The sequence below is a fragment of the Hemicordylus capensis genome, chromosome 3, assembly GCF_027244095.1.
Source record: "Hemicordylus capensis ecotype Gifberg chromosome 3, rHemCap1.1.pri, whole genome shotgun sequence".
Classification (NCBI taxonomy): domain Eukaryota; kingdom Metazoa; phylum Chordata; class Lepidosauria; order Squamata; family Cordylidae; genus Hemicordylus; species Hemicordylus capensis.
In genome coordinates, this window is record NC_069659.1 from 50,097,826 (window position 1) to 50,121,313 (window position 23,488).

Below are 23,488 nucleotides of genomic sequence, written 5' to 3' on the forward strand. Positions count from 1 at the left end.
AATTACACAAATTGTGGGTTTTCCCACCAATGTTGTAATTATGTGAAAGGCTGCAACCCAGCAGAGGTTTCCCTTACATTTGAATCTTAATAGTAGGCTTTAAGTGTTGTGAACTTGGTAAACTTGCTTCCTTTGACTTTCTGAAGGTACCCCCACCTCCTTTGCCTTTCCACTTCTCTTCTTCCATCAGCTCATAGTCAGCTCCGCTTTCTCCCAGACCATGCCTTTCTTCAGTTGCATGATTCCACCCTGGTTTTGTCAGACCTTCATTTTGCAGTATTGCCGCTGTCTATTCTGTATCCCTTCCTTTAACCATGACTCTCAAGTAGTCTTCCTTCTTTCGTCCTCTTCCTGCTACTGGTCCTGAGAAGTGTTTGCACAGCCATCCCCTCTGCAATTCCTCCTCTCAGTTTCCTTTCTTCTCAGTGTTCATACAATGCATTATGCATTTTCCTCAGGTCGATGTCATGCATGACACAGCAAAAAGTCCAGGTTTGCCACTAAGTATATATTCATCAGAGTGCTACAACCAATCCCAAACTCGATGCATACATTCAATTAAATTCTAACCCACTACAACTTGGGTGTGCATTTAACCCAAGTTTGTATATTGTATGTGAAGAGGTGATCATATGCCCGGGTCTCAATACATTGCCTACTGTGCTCCCTGCTTCATGGAATCCCCCCCATCCCACTGAATTTTCCAAGCATTAGTCTTCCTGCCTTGCTCATACCACTCTCCTGTCCCTAGCTATATCTCTGGGTTTTCACAGGGAATAATTTTTCAACACACAAAGTTGGAATGTCAAATAGATCCAACATCTTCCCACAGAAGGCTCATGAGAACTCCACATCAGCTCAGCTAATTGGTTTAGAGGTGAAAATCTCCACCCACACCCCTCCACTACAGAAACACTCAAATCAGCAACAATTTTTCAGATTTTTATTTAGCTTTAACTGCACCCATCTAAAATGCTGGGTACATAACAAAACAATACCACTGCACTGCTCAATAAAACGTGCAGATAAAGTGTTCCACAGTCAAGCTTCAAATTACTTGGGGTGAGGGTGGAATCAAGTTAGAAGCAATTCTGTTCTTTTCCTACATTTTTCAGTTGGCAAAATCTCTGAAACATGTACTGCTGAGAAGGCAAATTCCCTGTTTCTTGAAAGAATTCAAGTCCTTTACTGTACGGTAGAGCCCAGCAGTGTAATCAAGTCTTCTGGGAAAAGATAATGTCACTTAAAATATGATAAGAGAAAACATCCATAATTGCACCATCCTGCCCTGTAGAGGCAAAATACATTCATATTGAGATCAAAAGTCACAGAACACTAGACAGTGAGGCAGTTATTACTTGCTCTAGAGAAAACACTCTCAGCAAATTAGTTTAAGACACTTGAAAGCTATCTACTTTGAAACGAAAGGCACCATTAAAACAATGAGGCTGAAATGCCATTGGCCCATTGAGAAGAGTTTTGTTTTTAAACTCAACCCTTTTAAAAGGTGTCGCTATCCAAGTATAGTCATTTTACACTTCCTACAATATGTCTGACAAGTACAAATGCATGACTGTGGAAAAGCAGCCAGTTTATTCCTGTGCTTCTCACTCTACAGATGTGGTCACAGCAGGAATTTGGTATTGCATAGTATTGCATTGCATTGACTTTGACACAGCAATGCTCGCATCCCAGGAAATCTGGCCCCTTAAAACTTCATCAGGATCTGTTTACTGACATTCACTGTGCTACATGCAACATATTTTTAAGAGAGAATATTACAGAATGTTAAGATCTTTAAAGTTTCAAAGTTACAGTGAAAAAATCCACCTAGACTATACTGGAACCAGAGCGAAGAAAAATGTTTTACTAGGTCAGTGTCTCTGGTTTCATCCAAGTCTTAATTCTACTTTTTAGAATACAGATGAGTTCTAATCAAGATCCAGGATTTTTCATTTTCCACCATTATGAGATGGTTTTGACTTTTCTGTACAATGAAGCTATGTCCAGATGTCAGGCTCAAAACATGATTGCTTGAACAGCTTAAAACTAAAAATGATATCCTTGTGAATAAAAAATATCAAGTGACTCACCTTCAGTATATAACCTAAGTGGCATTACCTTCCATATTTGCTGCAACAACATTCAAGAAATCTCTAAAACCCCTGAGTGAGCCTATCTGTAGCCATATTGAATGGCCTTTCCATGTTGACATTTCCTTCTAAGACACTCATGAGGTAATCCTTTCAGCTTTCCTGAGGGAAGTTAGAGATATATTTAAAAAGTAGATGGCCACTGGCATTCCATGATCAATATAAAACTTTTAAAACTACAATGTCCAATCTTGCCATGGGGGAAGTCGGCCCACAATTGTCCAATGTAAAGAACAGTGCAGCTTGTACAAAGAGGCTAGCTGAAACATGGAGACATGTGGCTCATTTTACAGTACTCGGCAAGTAACCAACCAGTATGAAAGAATTATGTTGTACTTGTCTTATACATTTTTCTAACCAGGACACCCCATTTTAACCCAAGTTCTTCATATTTACACTAGCTGCTCACAGATCACCATGCTGATACAGAAACATTCCATTCTTGACTTCTTCACTTTCAGGCTATCCCAATGGTACCCCCTAAATTTGTCCTGCTGCATACTTTCTAAAACCCATCAGCATGGAGAAAGACACATTTACTGAACTTCTGATTGTGTGTATGCAAAATGATAATCATAAGCAAGACTGATCCCTAGTTTAAGTCCTGGCATCTTCAATTAGGGCCGAGAGAGACCCCTGCCGAAGACCCTGGAGAGTCGATGCCAAGCATCTTAGACAACACTGAATTGGGTGAACCAATGTTCTAAAGGCAGCAGGTCCTCCAGCACACCAATTAACTGCTTTATTACAGACACTGGGTCAATTAGACATCATGTAGAACCACAGTTACAGCCTAGTTCCACGCTACATCCTAGAGCCCCAGGTGTATGTGCTCCTCCCTCTCCTGTCTACTTCCAATTTAGGTTAGAATAAACCAAGAATTGTCACAATGTCCAAACTGATCAGTCTTGTTTTATTCTATCCTCAATTGGAAGTAGATACACACATAGGGGATGGGGGAGGACATGCTCCCAAAGCTTGTGTACATCACATAAAATCAGGTTTTAAATCATGTACATCACAAAATCATGTACATCACATAAAATCAGGTTCCATGTGATGTTTGAACTGGCCCACTACATGCACTGTGTTCTAACACACAAAATTAGTGTTTTAAAAATAGCTTCATTGTAACTTGAAAGTGTCTGCAAATGTGCACTTATACTGCTTCCAAGGCAGAGGTTGGACCCACAAGGAAATCATTATTTTCTTCGAGAAGGAGACAAATCTCTTTGGGAATAAAGGAAACTTCAAGTCTCCGGTTATCACTCCCTGCCTTTGAACGGTTTGAATTGAATGCTTTGAACTGTTTGTAGAACACGTACATATATTAATAATGAAAGCAAACTTATGTGAAGAACTGAAAGATTAGTTAATTCAAATTCCTAGATCCCTCAAATGCTACAGCAGGTGCATAGCCCTCATACTCCAGTTGAATTGATATAATATTGTCTGGAAGAATACTTCAATTACCTGTGTTAGTATTGATTCCATACTAATTATGTGTGCAGCTGTAGCACCTTATTTCTGCAGCAAGCAGCAGAATTTATCACACAATAATCTAAAGGTATTTCCATTTCCTCAGTAGGCAAAAAGAAGAGGCTATAACTAAGCCGAATCAACCCTTTTCTACAATATATTTTCCATTGTCCAAATGCAATATAGGTCCATGTCCTAAAATAAACCCAGTCCAGAGTGCTCCTTTATAAAGTGACATTTAAACCAAAACTTCTATTTGTCCAAATGATTTTGATGACACAGCCTATATTTAAACCAGCGTCTATAAACAACAACTATTAAAGATGAAATCCATATCTCATGCAAGTGAGTGAAAAATTCCATCATTTTAAAAGGTATAGTTTTCTTTTAAAATACTTTCTGATGTTCAATATTGCTAATTGTTTGTGCTTTTGTAATTTTTTGAGTCAGGCGCTGAGTTTGTTTGGTTTTTTAATCAACTACAGATTTTATTTTTAACCTTTAGCTTTGTGTTATGAGCCACCTTTGAGATGGAATGGGGGTATAAGTGTATTAAGCAGATAATCGCATTGTCTGTGGCAATGAGGAGATGGCAAGTGAGACTACCTCACATAAAGCCACCTGCCATCCACAAGCCTCAGAGCTCCAAAGAAAGTCTCACAAAGGCACTTAGCAGAACCACTGAAGCATTTCTGTTCTTCTAAAAGGGGAAGCTGACCAGAGTGCAATGGAAAAAAGATCTGCAAGGGGATGGAAGTGCAGAGCAGCTCTCTTTTTAATTCCTACCATTTACAAAGCACAGGATTTATACCAGCCAACCAGAGTTCAGAAGCTACCTAGTGACTTGGCTATGGCTTATTAAGACTGGGCCACACAACTATCCTAAACAAGATTTCTCAAACTTTTGGAACTTGGACAACCTTCTAAATCTGACTGTGCTTTTTGAGCCCCACAAACCATTAGCAAGCTGGGAATGCTCAAAATAATCATACACAGCCATATGTACGTAGCCCACTGGTGTGTAAGGATTATGAGGAAGGAGGCACTAATCCAGCACTGGCATTAGAAGAGGACTAGAAAAAGAGCATCTTAAGTCCCTTCCTGAAAATAAGCCAGTCAGGGAAAGAGACTGCAGGAGGAAGAACTATGGTGATCAGAAGCTCCATTCTGTTCAGTGGCCGACATCCTAATGAAGTGCATGTGCTAAGAGGGACTGTAGGGACTAAGGCCCACATGCACCTCCCCAGTCCCTCTGTGCATGTGCTGTTGCACAAGTGGGCAAGACGACCCCACTCCACCTGTGTTGTGGAAGCGAGAAAGCACGTCACTGATCCTTGGGATGTTAGGATGTCAGCCCCTGTCTCTCTGCAACTGCCATGAGTAGCATAGGAGTCTGGCTAACTGAAGTGCTAAACCTCTACTGTTGAGAATAAAACACCTCTGGCTTTGCTTGCTACAGGATATTCTCCCCTCCAGTACTTAAGGCTTCTCTCCAGATTTCAGCCCGGGGAGGCCTACAGTTTGAGAGCCACTGCCCTAAGATGCTGCACTGAAATGGGAGACTATATTTCTCCCTGAAAGTCCCAGGGAGAAATATATTCTTTCGCTCTGAACCCTGTCGTGACTTACTGATGCAGAATAATCACTGCCAACACGTCTCCAAGCACAAGTACATCAGTCTGACGACCAATTCACACATGAACGCACATCACAAGACAGCCTCCAGCTGAATATATGAACAGCACAGACTGAGGTCATGCCAATGATACGAAAGATCCATCTCTGGCGCTTGATCTGTGATAATTGTTACACACATGTATCTCATCGCTTGATATTGCTGGTATCAAGGGATTAACATGCATGTGTAGTCACCCCCATACTCAGGCTCTGCTTATCGATCCTGCAATACAGTGCATATTTCTCTTGGAGAAAACTATTCCAGCTAGCAATATGGCTTAACAGCATTCTGCATTCTGCTCCTCAGCTTCCAGCAGATAAGAATGATCTGCCCTGAATGACTTAAGACATGGATGATTACATGATCAACCTATGAGTTAACTCAATGCAACCAATAAAGCCACTTCATACAATGTCTTCAGTGGAGCGCTGCAGAGTGGGCGAGTGCAAGGTCAAGAAGTGGACCCAATTGCGCAGGAAGCCGTGACTGTATTGGCCTGTGTCAACCACCATCCCCCATAGCAATCTGCGCCCGGTGTTCTCCCGCAAGGCAATCCGAGCTTCCCTCTCAGTCACGTTGTAGCTGATGTTCAAAAGCTGGATGAAGAGGATGTAGCCCATGCCAGAGGTGACAATGGCACAATACCACACACAGGTGAACGATAGGGCAGAACTAGAAATGAAGAACAGAAAGCAAGAAAAATGTTCAGCATGGGCAGAACTGCACGCATATAAGTCTCATCGTACTTCCCCGATAGCAAAGATTTTAGTCCCATCCCAATATCATATAACAAATGACTCTCTCTCTCTTTCCCCCCCTTCAAATGCCCATGTTATCAGATCATTTCAAAATACTATTATTCAAACAGCACTTCATCATGTCTTTCTCACAATCAGATATGCAGCTTTGGTTATTTTCAAAACAACTGATGTCCCAGCACAAGCTAAAGGCTATTTCAGCAGGCCTTCTCTGGTCTCCCCCAATTATGACTTCTGGCTTTATTTTGTTTTAGTGCTCCTGGTGTTTTAAAGGTCTTTTTCTTGCTGCTTTGTTTATTTTTTATTATTGCTTTTAATTTATGGTTCTAAGCTGCCTTGAGTCCATTGAAGGGAAAGGTGTGCCTGCCTACTACACAGCTGAATCTGGAAACGTGTGGAGTTGCTGTCCAGGGTGGTCAACTTGACTGCCCGTTCTCATTCTGAATTTTGGAAGTTTAATATGCAATGTGTTATCTGTATCTAAAGCCACTGCTTCCCTAATAACAAGTTGCAGTGTTAAAACTCCTTGTCATGATAGTCCCATACAGGAAATTGTTACAGTGATGAGAATCATGTCAGTCCATTTCTCCACTTCTGTTCTGTGTATGGACATAAATCCTTTTGTTTAGACATACTTCATTTACTCCCTCCCCCGCCAAATTGAAATGGGAAGGTTTGCCAAAACTCTATTCAGTTGCACAATTTCATCCCAGTAGACTCCAATCGCAGAGTTATTGGTATAATTTTTACCAATGAGCAACTAGGTAAGTGTTAAACTAAGGACAGGGTGGGACGAAGAATATGTCTGCAATAAAGGCATGTGTATCAAGATGCATCCATGAATATTCAAAGTATATGGAGCAGGATACGCTTTTAGTAGAAGACTGGAAGAAGAGGTTGACTACATTCAAAAGGGCTGTAAGTAATGCAGTGGAGGCACAGCCCACGCAGAGGGAGAGGACACAGATGTGGGAACAGCAACAGGGACCAGTCCAGAGGAAGAGCATCTGCCTTGCATGCAGAAGGTCCCAAATTCAATCCCCGGCATCTCCAAGTAGGACTGGGAAATACCCATCTCAAACCCAGGCAAGCCACTGTTGGTCAACAGAGACAACACTGAGTGACCAGTGCAGTTGCCATCAGCTTGTCTGGTAGCCACTCAGGGATGGGCCTTCTCTGTTGCAGCCCCGAGACTTTGGAATGTACTCCCTACTGAAAGGAGAGCCTCCCCATCTCGGACAACTTTTTACAAAAGTTTCTAAAGACTTATTTTTCCACCCAAGCTTTTTAACTGGATTGTGGTTTTAAATAGTTTTAAGGTTTTCATTTTTAATCGGCTTTATGTTGTTGTATACTGCTCTGAGATGAAAGTTTTGGGCAATCTACAAATCTGAAAAATATTTATTTTATTATGCTTAAGGCAGCTTCCTTTATAACAATGGAGCTGGGAAACCAGAGACTCTCATATACTGACAAAGAAAAAAAGGTGATGAGCATTATCAGAATTAAAAGCAGAGCACTTGGGCAAGTGCGCAAAAAGACATCACAACTGAAATGAGGCAGCCAATTTGATTAGGATTTGTGCATAGGAGGAAGGGAAGAGCAGTGCACCAAGATGCTTGCCTCATCCTGGAAGCAATTTTAATTGTTTTTGCAATTAAAACAAAACTGACCAAGCAAACAACCAAAAGCAAAACAACAACAAAAACACCAGCAGAGTTTTCTTTGTTTCAGCCACAGAACTGCCTGAATTCACAAGCACAGACACGGAAGTGTGCCTCAGCATACTGATCTATTAGCTCTAAACCTCTGAGTGAAGATGCTTTTATATTTGCGAAGATCCAAGCATGATCATTAGGAGAAGGCAGAAGGGTCCAAGACTAGAGGATTACCTCTCTGACAAAAAGCGGTTTCATCAGTTCCTGGTTCTGTTATTGAGCATTTCTCTCACCTGTAGTCAGCATAAACACCAGGGCAGTAGAATAGTGCCTTGATGGTGGCTTCCCCCCTACAGATGGTGTCCAAAGTCAAAGAAATCCCATACACTGCCGTCAGCAGAAAAAGGGAGAGTGCGAGGACAAATGCTTGGTGGTTCTGTTCCCCAACACAGCTGTTAATCCTCCAAAGGACGAAAGAAAAACATAAATAAGGCTCCAGAGTACCCATACATGTTTGATCTCATTCTGCTTAAGGTGCCTGTTTACTAATATAGAGCTCTAGTGACACACAGATTACTGACTGTGAGAACATAGGCTGGTTCAGATGCGATAGCAAACTATAGTCTGGCATTACACGACCCAGCCTCAGGTCTGTACATACTTTCCTTTCCTCGTGAACAAGCTGCTTCCTGGTTTGAGACAAACCACTCTTGGCTATGGATTGTGCTCACCCCACAAATCAGGACTGTAAGCCATTGTCTGGTCCTTTTCTTGATTCTGGTTTGCAGAGCAAGCACAAGCTGTAGTGTGCCACTTCAAAGGGAGAGGAGAGCTAGTCTTGTGGTAGCAAGCATGACTTGTCCCCTTAGCTAAGCAAGGCCCACCCTGGTTGCAGTTGAATGGGAGACTACATGTGAGCACAGTAAGACAGATGGAGCCACTCTGAGAAAAGCATCTAGGTTCCAAGTTCCCACTTTAGCATCTCCAAGATATGGATGAGAGAGATTCCTGCCTGCAACCTTGGAGAAGCTGCTGCCAGTCTGTGAAGACAATACTGAGCTAGATAGACCAATGGTCTGACTTGGTATATGACAGCTTCTTATATTCCTAATGAAACTGAAAACTATGGTTTACTTCAGATGAGTGGAGGAGGGAGAGAACTGTTTCTGGGAAGGGAAGGAGGCTACACACAAGCTCTAGGCTACTTGAAATCTTGTTCACATGGTGCTAAACTGTGGTTTGGTGTTATGACTGAAACAGTCCAGTAAGGATATATTTATGCAAGCTATATTTTTAAAAATATGTCTGTATAAATCATAGCCCTGAAAAAAATACCCGGTATGACTTAAGAGCAGCTGCTAAAGAGCTCCCATAATTGCCTCTTTAGCAATAAATATTAGAATTCCAGCACCTTTCACACTGTGAATGAATAATACTAGCAAATTTTGCATTCTGGGTCAATTGGAAGGCATGAGACCAGGCCTGTGTATATTCTGCATTCTGGTAGGTTTAAACACAGAGAATCAATATGCCAACATCTTGAAAGCCCATGCTTTTATTGTTTAACAGGTTTCTTGTTCTCATGTGCACAGACACAGCTTGGAAAATCAAGGCTCAGAAAACAAACAAGAATTGTACAGGGGTTTCCAGTGGTTTGAGTGTACCACTTCAATGGCCTGTACAGCTTGATGGCTACTATTTTCTGCACCTCTCTTAAAATACCCTGCCTTATCCATTTCTTTCTGACAATCCAGATCTTTGGAAGATAAAATTCCAATTCTTTGATCATTCGTATCTTTGAAACAACAGGAATTATACAAAATGTGCACAGAAAGTAACATTGGTAGTATTTACTGTGTGAAGGTTCTTTCTCCCCAGTATGTGGAGGGTAGCCATTAAAATGGGTTGTCATGCCCACTTACTCCCAGCAGACAGGATCTCATGCAGATTCAGAGCAGTCCCATGGTGTTCTGGAGGCAGGACCCTCCTAGTTCCAGGACTGTCTGGAAGATGGCTCCAGAGTCAAAGGCAGCAATATCAATAAGGAACAGGGGGGAAAACACAAATTAATGTACATGTATTACAACGAAGTAACAGGAACAGGCTACAAACAAACAAACCACCAGAAGCAGCAACAATGAAAAAGCAAAAGATGTTCCAATGAAAATAAGAGGTAGAAGCCAAATTGAATTAGATCATAGCATATGGACCACACCCATAAACCTAGAGTGGGTTGGATACCCTTCATATACTGGGGAGAAAGAATCTTCACAGTAAGTACTACCAATGTTACTTTCTCCCCCAGTTTAGGAGGGTATCCATTAAAACTGGACATAACAAAGCGGTAGTCACTGGGTGGGAAAGATGGTTTATGCTGGAAGGGAAAGGTCTACTCAGAGACTACTTGTTGCAGTACTGTGCGCCCAAATGCTGCTTGAGCAGCTTGATGGACGTTTAGCTTGTAGTGTTGGATGGAAATCCTGAAGACCAGGTAGCTGCTCTGCATGTTTCCAAAATAGGGGTATTTGCTGAAAAAGCCACAGTCACGGCCGCACTTCTAGTGAAGTGTGCTGTGATTTTGAGGAGAGGGCCTAAGTGCAAGGACTCGTATGCAAGAGAGATGCAGGCCTTTATCCAGCATGCTAAGGTGGCTTTTGAAGGCTTAGACCCCATGGGCGCCATGTGGAAGGAGGTGAACATAGTGTCAATCTGACAAATGTCTCTAGTCCTTTTCAGATAGATCCTGAGTGCTCTCTTAATGTCAAGAGTGTGCCATAATTTTGTCCTTCACCTAAACATTCCAAGGGAAAACAAGGTAAGGATGATGTATTGGTTCCAATGGAAAGCTGAACACTTTTGAGCAAAATGTGGGGCCCAGTTTTAGCACAAGTGAGTGAGGTTAGAAGAGACACCGATGTTTGCGCATGGAGAGAGCACCCAGTTCAGAGACCCTGCGGCTGGATGTTATGGCCACTAAGAACACCACTTTGCAAGACAAGAGCTTAATTGATACATTTCTGAGGGGCTCAAATGGAGTTTTGATGAGCACATTGAGAACCTTATTTAAATCCCATGAGGGGAATCTGTGGACTGTATGAGGAGCTATGTTTGTGGCCCCTTTCAGGAGTCTCCTGATGTCTGAGTGATCAGCTAGAGAAGTCTTGGAGCACTGCTGAGTGCGCCGATGGCTGTCACCCAAGGGTATTGGGTTGCAATCTCTTGTTCAGACCTGACTGAAGACAGGCCAGAAGCTGTGGTGTTGAGGCTTTCAATAGTTGTACTTTATTTAGTTCGGACTACTTGAGGAAAGGCTATCCAGGTGGTCTGGTAAATCCTTGCAGTGGAATGGTGAAGCCAAGATGGTATTTTGGATGCTCATGGAGTAGCCTCTGGATGCTAGGAGCATGCACTCAGTCGCCACACATGAAGATGAAGCCATCACATTTCTGGGTGAAAAAGAGACCCTTCTGCTAGAAGGTCCAAACAGTTGGGGAGAGGCCAGGGTGGTACTATTGCTAGGTCCATGAGGTCCGAAAACCAAGGCCTCCTGGGCCAGAAGGGTGCCACTAGAATCAGATCCTATTTTTCTTCCCTCAACTTCTGGATAATTTTGGGTATCAGTGAATGAGGGGAAAGTATATAGTAGCCCCTGGGGCCAGGGGGATGTCAGTGCATCTACTCCCGCCACCTGTGGACAGTGGTATTGACTGAAGAAACTGAGAGTCTGGTTGTTGCATGTAGACATGCAGAGGTCGAGGATCAGATGCCCAAATCAGCGAGCTATCATATTGAAAATGGTCATGTGTAGCTTCCACTATGCTTGGTCTATGCAGTGTCTGCTTAGCCAGTCTGCTTCCACACTGTCCAGCCCGCTTTGAGCAAGGCTATTCTGCCCACAAGAATAGTTTGCCGATCTTGTTCATCAAGGAACATGAGCGCATGCCACCTTGTCTGTTGATGTGTGCCTTGGTGGCCACGTTGACGGCTTTGATCAGTACATGCTGTCATCTCACTAACTCGCTGAACTGGAGGAATGCAAGGCAGACGGCTCTGAGCTCCAACTAGTTTATGCTGTGGGCAGTTTCTTGAGTGGATCAGATACCCTGAGTGATCAAATTGTTGCAGTAGGCCCCCCAACCTGAACTGCTGGTGTCCATGGTGACTTGTATGCAGGGAGGTCCTTTGAGGTATATTCCCTGATGGATGGCAACGTCCACCATCTGAGGGCTAAGCAGAGAGGGATGGGTATCTTGATGTTTGTGTTTTCTGTGGCCATGATCTGGTCCTGGTAAGGCAGCAGTTACTGCAGGGGCCTGGAATGCCCGCTATGGGTGTTTCCCATAGTTTGGGAAACATACCAGCAGGGATTCGAACCGTCAACCTCTTGCTAGTCAAGTCATTTCTCCACTGCACCATTAGGTTGCTGGATTAGCAGGTACTAGAGGGTTAATGAGGTCATCCAGAGGGTTATTAGGGAGGGAAGGAGGATGTGTGTCCTACGCGAGGTCTCTTCAGGCCCATTTCCTAGAGAATGTGTGCCTGCCCTGCTTGCAATAGAGTAATCAGAGAGGGAGTAGACAGAAATAGGCCTGGGAGGCACCACGGGTCCCATGCCAGGACAAATGGGGTTAGGAATACTGTTCTGCCTGGTAGGAATGGCATTAATTGGACAGGGCCTCATAGGTCTGCGGGGAGAGGTTACTCTGTCCCCTTCAAGAGTCCCTATAAGGGATCTGCTCCTTTCCCAGCCCAAATACCCCTTGTGTGATCTCGTGGGTCTGGTGAATGTTGGTAATCACTATCAGACAATCTGATTCTTGATCAGTGCCACCTAGTTGGAGACCTGGGGTAAAACATGCCCCTTTCACATTTTGGGATTGGACGGTGGGCAAGGCTGGACAAAATGGATGATTGTGAACTCTTCCTACTGTATTCATGGTGCCTTTTAGGAAGGACAGGTAGTGCAGACGAAGGCAAGATGGTACACTGGCCCTGTAGCACTGGCACCGGTGGTAGAACTGGCATTGGAGGTAAAGCTGTTGCTGGTGCTTGTGTCTTCCATCTCCTCAGTTACACAGCTACTAAATCCCTGATCCATTGGGATAGGTTGGGTGGTAGCTTTCCCCCCACAGAGGGAGGGAGGGGCGGGAGAGGTCTCCACAGGAGCTGCAGGTATCTGCCCATGCAGAGGCAAAAGAGGCAAGGTCACGGGCAGGTTGCTGGGACCGAGGGGGTCCATTCGCAGTACTCATTAGCACCCCCTGCACAGCTGGAGTGGGAAGAACAGTAGTCGCTTGCTTGGGTCGCAGGTCCTGTATGCCCTTGTCGGAAGAATCATCCAGTTTGTGGTCATCACTAGGCAGCACATGCTCCTCCAAATTGGAGGAGTCTGGCTGTGAGGACTGGTTGGCGGCCTTGTGAGGTTGTGTGCATGGGAGGAGCGCACCTGGGTTGGCGGGATCTCCCTTGGCAGCCACGGCAAGAAGTGGCACCAGAATGATCAGAGATGTGGAAGGCTACCACAAGAGCAGAGGGGCCTGGCCAGGGCAGATATGTGGCTCCTCTATTGAGGAGGAGTTGAAAAGCAACTCCTTCTCAATAGGCTCTGAAGGCTGGTGTTGGGTTTCTAGAGGGTGGGAGGCCGCAGAGCAGGCCCGCTTGCTCCTTTTACCGCCAGCATGTTGCTCAGGAAGAGCGCCGTGCGCATGTTTGTGGCCCTTGGCTGCAGTCCCTCTTTGTGGCGCAGTCTGTGCTCCTCAGCGTGTCCGCCCCCGGGGCTTGCTCTGGGTCCTCCGACAAAGAATCTGATGGTTCTGCACGCTGCATGGTGTGAAAAGACAAAGACAAAAGTAAAGAGGAAAGGAGAATAAAAGTGGTTCTTTGTGTTCTTTTTAAAGAGAAATGAAGAAAAAGAGGCAAGGAGGAGACAAAAAGGATTTGGAAGGGGGAAAAACTGAATACAGCAAGAAAAGGAGAGGTAAATGCTGGAGCTCTTCCCAGACCCTGTGGATGGGATCAAGACAGGACCAGAACTGGGTCTTGCCCTGGAGCACCATGGGACCACACTGAATCTGCATAAGATCCTGTCTGCTGGGAGCAAGTGGGCATGACAACCCCTTTTAATGGATACCCTCCTATACTGGGGGAGAATGAAGAGTGCAGATCTGCCCAGTGGTGTAATTTTGAGCACCCCCTGCCACAGAACATGTACAACCCTGAATGAGAGCACTAAGATATTGCAACATTTGCAATTGAAGATCACACACATACACACCCCCGCCGCCCCAACTACCATGAGCAGTGCTCCAGTTTCTGTCATCATTCCTACTTCTGGTTTTATTATAGTAGAATATAAATTCCACGATAAATTCTGAATGTAGGCAAGACCAGATGTTAGACTTGGAGCCCAACCATTTCACAACACTTCACTCAGAGCACTTAAGCAAAGACACTGACAGATCCCAAAGGCATTTCAGGGGGAACCACAGGCTAATGGCAACACAGGTGTCAGAACCCGTGAGAGGAGAGCTGGTCTTGTAGTAGCAAGCATGACTTGTCCCCATAGCTAAGCAGGGTCTGCCCTGGTTGCATCTGAATGGGAGACTTGATGTGTGAGCACTGCAAGATATTCCCCTCAGGGGATGAAGCCGCTCTGGGAAGAGCAGAAGGTTTCAAGTTCCCTCCCTGGCTTCTCCAAGATAGGGCTGAGAGAGATTCCTGCCTGCAACCTTGGAGAAGCCGCTGCCAGTCTGTGAAGGCAATACTGAGCTAGATAGACCAATGGTCTGACTCGGTATATGGCAGTTTCCTATGTTCCTAACCAAACATAAAACTCAACTTGAAATCCCAAGGAACATACCAGACACAATGGTGATCCAGTCTCTTCACACACCTGCCACATATTCGGCAGTGCCCAGCCCGGGCTGGCCTAACCAGCTGGCATTTGGTACACCAGTCCTCTGCAACCCCACCTGGCCCTTCTTTCAACATCCTGGAATAGCCTTCATTGTTATTGCTCACAGCAACGCTGGTTACAGTTGCTCTGCAGAGCCCACTGGAGCTCCCCAGGCCATTCCCGTTAGATGCATTGTTGTTGTTGTTCCCTTGGCAAAGCACTTTGTCATTGCTTGTTTGACAGAGAAGGTAGCCAGGGTCTCTCTTGGCTCGAGACAGGGCCACAAGCATAAGGATTAAGCCACAGGTGAGAAGAATCACCTGCCTGTGCTCCACATGGCCTCGGGGAACCACTTCCTGGAGGAATACGTAGTACATGTAGCCTAGGGAAAAAAGCCCTAGACTTAGGAAGAAGAGAGTCCGACCCTTCTTCCTGTGTGTGAGATAGTAATACCACAGCACCAGTACAGGAAGCGATATCAGGATGATAAGAGCCAAGAAGAAGTGCAAGGCTGCTACGTGGAGAAAGATTGGCAGCAGGATGATTGGTGGAAGGAGGCTGATATCAATCTTGACAGCCCCCCTAAGCCAAGGAATACGGAAGCGGTCCACGAACGTATCTGCAATTCTCTCCAAAGTTCCTGGGGGCAAAGATCTGCACGTGAGCCACCTGTAAGGGAAAAGCACAGATTCCTGTTCACATAAGACTAGCAAGGGCAAGAAATACTTCTGTGCAAGGATTTTCAGTCATGTCAATGTTGCAAAAGTCCAGCATTCATTTATAGCAGGGGTGGGGAACCTTGGCCCTCCAGCTGTTTTTGAACTACAATTCCCACCATCCCCAGCCATTGTGGCTGGGGATGATGGGAGTTGCAGTTCAAAAACTGCTGGAGGGCCAAGGTTCCCCACCCCTAATTTATAGAGACATGTACACATAGGGGGCCCTAACAGTTATCCTGCCAACAACCCACTAGCTCTTAAGGTAGTGCTATATAATACCAGGTTGATGAATGGAAAGCCATCTGTCATCCAGGCTTTGATTCTGAATGAGCATGCTAACCCAACCTGCCTCGCTGAGATCAGAGCAGATGATGGTAGAGGAGTTCTGCTTTCACAATTATTTATTTATTGTTAAATTTATATACCTCCTTTCATTAAAAGAATCCCAAGGCGGTTTACAGCAAAATTTAAAAACAAGATTGTAAAAAAAGACACAATTAAAATATTAAGCTAAAAATATAAAACAAATCTGATTAAAAATTTAAAACACAAGCATGAAAACAGTACAAAGAGCAGCAGCAGAGACAATCATATAAAAGCCTGGGTAAAAAGCCAGGATTTAACATGCTTTCTAAAAGCTTTGATGGAGACCGAGGAGCAAATAGCCACCAGGAGAGCATTCCAGAGTCTGAGGGCAGCAACAGAGAAGGCCCTGTCCTGCTTGCACGACAACCAAGCCTCCCTCATTGTCAGCACCTGGAGCAGAGCCCCCTCAGATGACCTATGAATTATGTTAATTTCTTGGAGATGCAGCAGCTTAAGTCTGGTGAGCAGGAAAGGGAGGTTGCCATAAGCAAGATAGTCCAAGAGGAACTCTCCACAAAACAGAACAAGACTGGTTTTCTGTAACATAGGTGGTAGGTTTAGTTCTAACAGGATTACAGAACATATGAACAGAGCAGGATTAATCCCAAAAGGCTACAATCTTACTAATGAAATAGTCTCTCTTTAAGGGATACATTTAAGGACTGCTAATCCCCGCTGGTACTATATTGGGCAGCAGCAGTATAGGAAGATGCTGAAAGACATCATCTCATACTGTGCAGGGAGAGGCAATGGTAAACCCCTCCTGTATTCTACCAAAGAAAACCACAGGGCTCTGTGAACACCAGGAGTCGAAATCGACTTGACAGCACACTTTACCTTTACCTTAACACTGAAACATGAGCCACCTAATGGTGCAGTGGGGAAATGACTTGACTAGCAAGCCAGAGGTTGCCAGTTCAAATCCCCATTGGTTTGTTTCCAAGACTATGGGAAACACCTATATGGGGCAGCAGCGATATAGGAAGATGCTGAAGGGCATCATCTCATACTGTGCGGGAGATGGCAATGGTAAACCCCTCCTGTATTCTACCAAAAGACAACCACAGGGCTCTGTGGTTGCCAGGAATAGACACCGACTTAAAGATAAAGTGTGCCGTTAACACTGAAACAAACCCCAAGAGGCCACTGACAGACACAGCTGGCACTTCTGTGAAGGCTTTTCACCTCAGAGATCTATGCCAGAGCTCCCCCAGAAGACCAACTGCCAAATCCCAACCATTTTATTCCCTCATTCCTCAAGATTCAGTTCGTCTGGTGGCGATGCAGAGGCGGGCCTTCTCTGTAGCTGCTCCTGGGCTATGGAATGCACTCCCGGCAGATATTCGTAATCTGAGGTCATTGCTGTCCTTCAAGAGAGCCCTTAAAACGTACTTATTTGGCCTGGCCTTCCAGAGTTTTAAATGATTAACTGTTTTAACCTGTTTTAAATTGTGGTCCTGATTTTCAGGGCTTTTAGCTGTTTTATTGGTTTTATTGTGTTTTAATAGTTTGATTTTAATTGTTAATTTGTTTTTAATTGTTTTTATCATGTTGTGAACCGCCCTGAGCCATATCGGAAGGGCGATATATAAATCTAATAAATAAATAAATAAATAAATAAGATTCTCGTTGGAGGAGACCCTCTCCTGCCTGGCGGCTCTTTGAGTCACTCTGCCAACCTGATAGAACCCTTTTATTACAATAGTAATGGAGACCCCAAAGCCTGTGCTGTTGAGGTTCTTCAATATCCATGACAAGTCTAACCCGTCAGGTCATCCTGTTAGGATTTCATTATCACCATGACAACCATGGGTCTGTATCAAACAATATCCAGTCCCACACATGTGGCAGGGTACACTCTCAATTCAGTATTTTGTGTTGAGCAGAATGACAGTAATGGGGTGGCGTGAAGAATTAATTTCTTTGCCATGCACAGATCACCACCTGGTTAGGTTTAGATTACTGGTGCCTATCTGTTCTGCAAGAGTGGAGGGCTAATTGGCATGGCCTGGCCCTGGCAAACAGGGAATCCAACATTTTCTGACATCTCTCAGGATTGTTCCTGCTGGTATCTACTGTGGCTCCACTGACACCCTGGCTGATCTGTGGAACATGGAGAGGATGTGGGCAGTTGATATGATCACTCCTAGCTGGCCTTGTCCCTCTGATAGAAGACCACAGATTCTGTGATTTACTATAGCACTGGGACTGATGAAATAAGAGGGAACACAGAGTGCTGCTAGACAAAAATTTATGACAACAGTAATCAAATACAGGCTAAAATTCATCTTGGGGCCTACTCTGTGATAGCAGCAAGCAAATTTTGCTTTCAGTGCCGGCTCAAGGAGATGCTGACCACACCCCTGATGTCAACACCAGGGATTAGGGGTGTGCAATTCGGGAATTCGGTGATTCGGTTCGGGACCCGAACCGAATCACTCCTGTTCTGTTTTGTGCCCGAATATGGGCCACCCGAATCACCCTTGATTCGGTTCGGATTTGGATTTAATCCGAATCTGAATCGATTCAGGGGGTAAAAAAGGGGCCCAGGGGCAAAATTTTGGGGTGGGGTGGTAGTGCCCAATGGGTGGAGTCTACCACCCCAATTTCAGGGGAATTGGGCAAAGGGCTGATTTTTGGGGAATTTTTGAAATTTTAGTGACTTTGGGGCAGTTCGGGGGCATAGCATGGGATCTGGGCAAAAAGAGTGGGGTGGGGTGGTAGTGCCTAATGGGTGCAGGCTACCACCCCAATTTCAGGGATTTGGGCAAAGGGCTGATTTTTGGTGTATTTCTGAAATTTTCATGTCTTTGGGGCAGATTGGGGCAGAAAGTGGGGACTGGGGCAGAATAGTGGGGTGGGGTGGTAGTGCCTAATGGGTGGAGGCTACCACCCCAATTTCAGGGGGATTGGACAAAGGGCTGATTTTTTGAGAATTTTTGAAGTTTTAGTGACTTTGGGGCAGTTTGGGGGCAGAAAGTGGATCTGCCCCAAAAGAGTGGGGTGGTAGTGCCTAATGGGTGGAGGCTACCACCCCAATTTCAGGGGGATTGGGCAGAGGCCTGATTTTTTGGGAATATTTGAAGTTTTGGTGTCTTTGGGGCAGATTGGGGGCAGAAAGTGGATCTGCCCCAAAGGAGTGGGGTGGGCTGGTAGATAGTGCCTAATGGGTGGAGGCTACCACCCGTACCCAATTTCAGAGTGATTGGGCAGAGGGGTGAATTCTGAGGTTTGTCTTCATAAGGTGAAGTGTGCTAAATTGATTACTTCCTCATATTCATAGTAATTGAGAGTGTGAAAAAGTGAAAGTGGGGTCATGAGAGTTGTCTAATTGAAAAAAATCTCATTTGCTATGATAGAATGAGAATTCACACCTCAGAAGTTTTTTCTGAGGTGTGAATTCTCATTCTATCATAGCAAATGAGATTTTTTTCAATTAGACAACTCTCATGACCCCACTTTCACTTTTTCACACTCTCAATTACTATTAATATGAGGAAGTAATCAATTTAGCACACTTCACCTTATGAAGACAAACCTCAGAATTCACCCCTCTGCCCAATCACTCTGAAATTGGGTACGGGTGGTAGCCTCCACCCATTAGGCACTATCTACCAGCCCACCCCACTCCTTTGGGGCAGATCCACTTTCTGCCCCAAAGTCACTAAAACTTCAAAAATTCTCAAAAAATCAGCCCTTTGTCCAATCCCCCTGAAATTGGGGTGGTAGCCTGCATCCATTAGGCACTACCACCCCATCCCACTCTTTTTGCCCAGATACCATGCTATGCCCCCGAACTGCCCCAAAGTCACGAAAACTTCAAAAAATCCCCCCAAATCAACCATGAACCGAATCACCCGAATTTTTCGTGCCCGAAATTCGGGTGATTCAGCTCGGGCCCAAAAAATATGGGGGGACATCGGGGGTGATTCGGTTCAGCCCCGAATCACCCGAAATTGCTCGTTTCGGGCACAGATCGTTCTGTGCCCGAAATTTTTTGCACATCCCTACCAGGGATGGTGCTAGCCCTGCCTCCCTTGTGGATGAATGTCCAGGCTGCTTAGCCTTCTGGGCAGCTGGGTATTTAAACTGGAAACTGGCAGAGAGCTGATCTCCAGTTTAACAGCCCAGCTTCCTAGAAAGTGAAGCAGGTGGCCTGGAGAAGATGCATGCATGAGGAACAGGAAGGCAGCAAAGAATCAAGGGGCAGTGGTGGCAGTAGCAGAAGACAGGTGAGGGGTTGCCCATGGGTGGTGGGAGTAGGATGCCCATTCTTGCTACCCCAGGGCAGAGAGGCACTGCCAGTGTCCATTGCCTCGCCTCACCCCATCCCATCAAAGAGCTGCCCGTGAGTAATTTTAAGCCACTTTTTCATTTGCAGTGTTGTCCAGCAGACTTGTTCCACCAGATTCATGGAGAAAGATGACCGAGTGACAAATCCTCAGTACCTGCTATGGCTGGTGGGCAAGACACATTGCAGATAAAGTCATTTGCACCCATTCCAATCTAACCCTTAAAAGGGGTTCATATCACCACATACCATGAATCTCACTGGGTGACTCTGGGCCAGTCATGTGTCTCTCAGCCTAAGCTACCTCACAGGGTTGTTGTGAGGATGAGGATAAACATAACCATGGGCTCCTTCGAGTCAGAGCGGGATACAAATGCTTTTTAAAAAAATTGTCTTCAGGGCACTTTTGTCCCCTGTGTCTTTAAGAACTGAACTAGATAAGACAAAAAAATTCAGCTGCTAACGACTTCACTTGGAAAAACAGATTCTGCTGAATGAGTACCTATTAAATTGGATATATGTTTTGGATTATTATAGCAGGGGTTAATTGTATTAATGATTCGCACTGATTGGTGAGCTGGAAGTCAATTTTTGTTTAATGTTTGATGTAATGAGATTTTCAAGATATTGTTAAAATCAATAAAAATTTAAAGCAAAAAGAAGAAGAAGAAAAAAGAATGAGTACCTGTTAAAGGCACAGCAGCCCCTGAGATTAAGACGATGGCAACCCGCATGTAAGTGGGGCAGTCATCCAGAGTTATACTAATATTTTTTGAGCATCAGAATTGGGGAAAGAGAAAACAACAGAGTCCTGAAATTACACCCTGAATACAGGCTTTCGAATACAACCTTTCATAGACTGAGAAGTGGGAGACAATCCCACTCCAGAAGCCGCAGCAGGAGAAAAGTTTCAGAAAGATCCGCCTGGTTACTATACCTTTCACAGCACTCGTCAAGGTCCTCGCAGTCACAGAGACACGCCGCCAGGTGGCTCCTCTCCCCCTTCCGATCGAGGTACTCGCAGCAACAGAGGGTATCCTCCATCTCCGGGCCCTTGGGTTTCCTTCTCCCAGGCTTCGTCATGTTTCTTCCAGCAGCACTGTGCAAGCTTTACTCCAAACGGCATCAGGGAGGGAGCGACCGGCCGGGGCAACCCTCTTCCACCACTGGGAAAGCGCGAAAGGAAAGAGCAGAGCATGCGGGGCGTTTGTCAACTTTAATCAGAATGGAGCTGAGCTGCCGGATTTTGTCCAACAGTTCGCGGAAGCAATTATGAACAACATGCACAGCGATCAATTTGCAGCCTCGAGACAGAGAGAGAGAAAAGGGAGGTTTCCACTTTAATTTCACCAACACCTGTAACTGAGCAGTTGGTCAAAGATTCCACCCACGCGTCTCCTCCAGGCGCTCAGCAGCGCCCCCATCCTGCCCTGCCAGTCCCTCCGCAGAGCAAAGCACAGCCGTAACCTCCGCCCACACTTAGTTTTCCCCAATGAGACACTCAAAGCGACTTCTCGCCTTCTCTCTAAATCCCCAACTGTAGAAATCGGAAAAGCCAAAAGGGACCGGCGCTTTCCTCCAACGCCAGCAGTGATTGGTCGAACTCTCTACAAGCCCCGCCTCCTGTGTTCTACCACCACCACCGCCGCCTTCCAGCTCCCTCTTCTCAAGCCGCGGCCCCGCCCTTCTCCCCTAAGCGTCCTCGCAGCGACCGGAAGCTTCCGGCTTTCTTGGAAGGCCGCCGGGCCCCTTTTTCTCCTCTTGTGACGTCACGGAGCTCCGCCCAGTGCCTGAGGTGGGAGAGGGGCGGCTACCGCTCAGCGAGCTCAACAAGTTCCATGTCTTTCAGTTTTAAAGAACGGTGGAGGCGGGGACTTGGTCAGAGGCAGCAGGCATCCGCTGGCAAATTGCTATACAGCTTGCTGCAGAGGTGGCTATGAAAGACCATGTCTTTACGCTCGAAACTTTTCGATATCAGCGATATCGAAAACGGGCTGTGTTTCCCAGCTGCTGCTGACCTATCCAATTGCGTCTCCTTTTTTAACTGCTGCAAATGAGAAAATAATTTCTTTTGTGCAAGGTTTGGTTAACATGTTCTGTACACGATCCCCTGCTGTCCTGCAGTATTTCACAGCTGAACTGTCACTTCCTTAAAGAAACTTTAGTCACTCGTGTGAAACTTAATGGCTCAATTACACCTGCATATGATAAATTATAGTTCTGGAGAAAAAGCATCCTCTGCTTATAGATTATCCGTTCTCAGAAAACAAGGAATGTCTCTTCTGCTGGTACCTATATTTAAAAATATTTGGTGTTTTTAAAAACAAAATTGCTGTAAAATTAGTTGTGGGTACCTTCGTTCCAACTGATCAGCCAGAATGTAGCAAGGTTGGAGAGTTGGACAAAAGAAGATTGGGCCCCTGGGCCCCATGCCTTCTGAGCCTCTCCCCCTCTTTCTTTGCCACAGAACAATTGTGTAAACATGAAAACCCAAACTTTGTTTGCATGCCCTTTCTCTTGCTCCTGTGCAAATATCACAGGAGATTGATATCTATCTTTCTTAATGAGCACAGGATTTAAGAAATATCTCTAAACTCCTTTAATTTCTTTTCAGCTCCCTCTCAACTTTGGGGAAAGGAGTGGCTGGTAGCATCCTTCCTTTCTTCCTCTCCTTGTGACTGGTGGCTAACTGATGCTCAGCAACATTTCCCTTGCTGTTGAGTCTGTCACAGTCAGGATAAGAAAGGGGTGGGCTGAGCCTGAGTTCAAGCTGGCAAGTTAGGAGGAGAAGAGGGAGTGACATTTGTCCCCCTTCCCTCATGGAGAGGACTCCTATCACTTGAAACAGAGACAAGTCCTCTGATCAGGAGCCAGCAACATGCTAATGAGATGGGCAGTGACGAGCAAGGAAAGTTGTCATCTCTAGACTTCAGGGTGGTGGTGTGCTGGCTAGATTTTTGTGTATCTACCCACCCCCATTCAGTTATAGCTAAACCCCTGTGAATCAAACTGTTCAGCCCTAAAGTAGAGACACAGTGCAAAGAGCACTTCTTGTGTATGTTATATTATTTCTTGCAGTTTATGTTCAGAAGTTGGTCTATGACTATGTTTACTTTTTCAAAATCTTAAGTTTAATGCATCTGATCTCCCTTATTTCTAGAATATAGCTGCAACTCTGATACTTCAAAATCAGCATTGGCCCATGATAAATAGGTGGCACAGACAAGTCCTCTGAGCTGCTTCTCATATTACAAAGAAGCAAAAGAGGAAATGAAATCTACTCTCTGCTTCCTCTTTCACCTGTTTGTAATATCAGATGGCTGATCAGTATGGATAAAGAAAGGGAACATTGCCAGGCTATACATACATTAGTGTTTGTGTTCAAGGAATTCTGGGTTACTGAGCTTAGCAGTCTTCTTACTTTACATTAGCAAGAAGCTTCATTTGCTAACAGTTTTCACAAGTGGCTACAGTAAAAGTCAAGTTTGCTT

At 45.0% G+C, this 23,488-nt stretch overlaps 1 protein-coding gene across 5 annotated transcripts; it reads right to left on the reverse strand.

The window, feature by feature from the left end:
• Nucleotides 1-929: 929 nt before the first annotated feature.
• On the reverse strand, nucleotides 930-21,711 carry ZDHHC23 (zinc finger DHHC-type palmitoyltransferase 23). 5 transcript variants are annotated; one of them, XR_008318835.1, is made up of 6 exons: nucleotides 20,935-21,711; nucleotides 14,586-15,290; nucleotides 8,020-8,187; nucleotides 5,721-5,982; nucleotides 2,094-2,255; nucleotides 930-1,288 (listed from the first exon to the last, which is right to left on the reverse strand). XR_008318835.1 is itself a non-coding variant. In XM_053305890.1 (6 exons), exons 2-6 carry the CDS (start codon nucleotides 21,078-21,080, stop codon nucleotides 1,244-1,246), a joined length of 1,326 nt encoding a protein of 441 aa, XP_053161865.1. In that variant the 5' UTR covers nucleotides 21,081-21,163; nucleotides 21,516-21,711; the 3' UTR covers nucleotides 930-1,243. The 5 variants fall into 5 exon arrangements, 4 of the variants coding, with proteins under 4 accessions (XP_053161865.1, XP_053161864.1, XP_053161866.1 ...); XM_053305890.1 differs by lacking the exon at nucleotides 2,094-2,255 and having other exon boundaries at nucleotides 20,935-21,163; nucleotides 21,516-21,711; XM_053305889.1 differs by lacking the exon at nucleotides 2,094-2,255.
• Nucleotides 21,712-23,488: the final 1,777 nt, after the last annotated feature.

Bases quoted from the DNA above. Each gene is read 5' to 3' on its own strand.
- ZDHHC23 (XM_053305890.1), bottom strand. From the start codon at position 21,080: ATGACGAAGCCTGGGAGAAGGAAACCCAAGGGCCCGGAGATGGAGGAT. The intron at 5,983-8,019 runs GTGAGAGAAATG...CTTCATTTCTAG, and splicing joins GGTGTTTATGCTGACTACAG to TTCTGCCCTATCGTTCACCT. The intron at 1,289-5,720 runs GTATGAAGTGGC...TTGCCTCTACAG, and splicing joins AGCGCTCCACTGAAGACATT to GGCAGGATGGTGCAATTATG.